The sequence below is a fragment of the Cryptomeria japonica genome, chromosome 11 (genome assembly GCF_030272615.1).
Source record: "Cryptomeria japonica chromosome 11, Sugi_1.0, whole genome shotgun sequence".
Taxonomy (NCBI): domain Eukaryota; kingdom Viridiplantae; phylum Streptophyta; class Pinopsida; order Cupressales; family Cupressaceae; genus Cryptomeria; species Cryptomeria japonica.
In genome coordinates this window covers 117,443,157-117,445,125 of record NC_081415.1, presented here as the reverse complement: position 1 = coordinate 117,445,125, position 1,969 = coordinate 117,443,157, and the positions used below count along the sequence as shown (strand labels likewise).

Sequence of the window (1,969 nt, the reverse complement as noted above, 5' to 3'; positions counted from 1 at the left end):
ATAAACCTACAAAGAAAGTTTAAAATTTGTAAAAATTAATATCATTAAAGCTATGAGATTTCCACAATCCATTTTGTATTTCTAGTGTATTTAATTCTGGATTCGATTGTGTGTATATTTTTCCCATCAACGTTTTGAATCACACTATGTGATTCATCATCAGGATGAAAAGAATATCATTTTCTTTGTTTCTATTTTATTCACTTAAGAATTATTTCAAACTTTTATTTAGAAAACTTTCTAATTTTTATATATATTGACTTGCATATTCACTTCAAAACGATTGGAAAGTTCTCTAAATAAGAATTTAAAATAATATATTTTACTTTTTATAAAATTAAAATATAAAAGTACTCTATCAAACCACAGTGCTCCAAAAATTAAATGGGGAAACTAATATATTTCAAGCTTGCAGATATATTTATTAACATTGACTTTGGTTATTCTTATTTTACGGTAAATTGATGTTTAAATCTTAATATATTTTCTATATTAATACTATCTTAATACTTCTCTATCATTTTTCATTAAATAGAGCAAATAATCATTCATACGCATTTGAGAATAGAAATGGCCACTAGGCATACCTTCACTATGCATTCCTTGATTTAACTAATAAAAAACCCAGGATACAAAAGCGAATGATGGATCGAAGACGCAACCAAAGCTGCTGTGACGCATCCAATGTCTATTCTTATGGCTTACAACGCGGCTATGATGTGGAAGCCACCTATAATTAATTTGAGTTTAAAGTCAATAAATCCTATCAGCATTATTTAAATCCTCCAATTATATAGGGATTGAGTTTCAAAGCTGTATAAGAACAATATGGATAGGAATTTGCATAACTTAAGGCTATAGGATTTGTGAAAATGTCAAGGGGTCTTCTTAAAAATCCAATTGTTGTTCACTCTGGTTTCATGCTTCTAGTTATGGTATTTATAGGACTCATGATGTTGTCAATGGTCGTTATTTCCTGTGCTTCTGAAAAGAAGAAAAAGAAGAGTACGGAAAGTTATGTATATGTAAATGAAGGAGAGGAGAAGAAGAAAAGTGAGCAAAGTTTTGGATATGCGTATGCAGGTGAGCTGAATAAGAATAAGTGTGAGCAAAGTTTTGGACATGTGTATGGAGGAGAGGAGAATAAGAAGAAGAGTGAGAAAAGTTTTGGTTATGCCTATGGAGGAGATGAGAATAAGAAGAAGAGTAATGATAAGAATAGAGATATTTGGTTTGCAGGAGCAGCTGGTGTTGCAGGTGGAGTTGTTGCTGCTACAGCTATAACTCTAGCTGCTTCTGAGATAAAAAAAGATGATAAAAAGGGCAGAGATGATGGTAGTGGCGGCGGAGATATTGATGACGACGGTGGAGATGGTGGTGGTGGCGGTGGATACGGTGGCAGCAGTGGCTGTGGTGGTGGTGGTGGAGGTGGCGGTGGAGGTGGCGGCTGTGGTGGAGGTGGCTGTGGTGGTGGAGGATGCGGTGGTGGAGGATGCGGTGGTGGCTGATCAGGATGTGGTTGTTGTTGATAGACAATCTTGCTGTACATTCGGTTACTAGCAGGGCAGCTAAACCTTTCGAGGTTTTAGAATCTCCATAATTAGAAGTTTCTTGTTAAAATCTAAACCTAGATATATTGTGTAAGGACTGAAACAGTTTGGATAAATTATCTATACATCGAATATGAGAAAGTGGAGCCTGATACAGTGTAAGCTTTGTTTGATAAAGTTCTGGTTCTTTGATGGTTATTATTGTGTTCTTAGAGTCGACCTTTTGTTTAAGGTTATGTGGTATTGGAAGACCAACGTTTGTCTCTCTTCAGTTGTACTATATGGTAGAATTTGCAGTTAGGATAAACGAAATTCAATGCTGGATAAGAGGAATTAAAACTGGAATATTGAAGCTATTGTCTGTCTCTTCAATACTTTTACATAATAAGTTCTTTGGTTCATTTACATAACATGTGTTT

General features: G+C 34.6%; 1 protein-coding gene across 1 annotated transcript; it reads left to right on the top strand.

Moving 5' to 3' along the window:
* Window positions 1–962: 962 nt before the first annotated feature.
* On the top strand, window positions 963–1,508 carry LOC131860066 (glycine-rich RNA-binding protein-like). The gene has a single exon (XM_059214420.1). The coding sequence runs from the start codon at window positions 963–965 to the stop codon at window positions 1,506–1,508; it is 546 nt and encodes a 181-aa protein (XP_059070403.1).
* Window positions 1,509–1,969: the final 461 nt, after the last annotated feature.

Bases quoted from the DNA above. Each gene is read 5' to 3' on its own strand.
- LOC131860066 (XM_059214420.1), top strand. From the start codon at position 963: ATGGTCGTTATTTCCTGTGCTTCTGAAAAGAAGAAAAAGAAGAGTACG.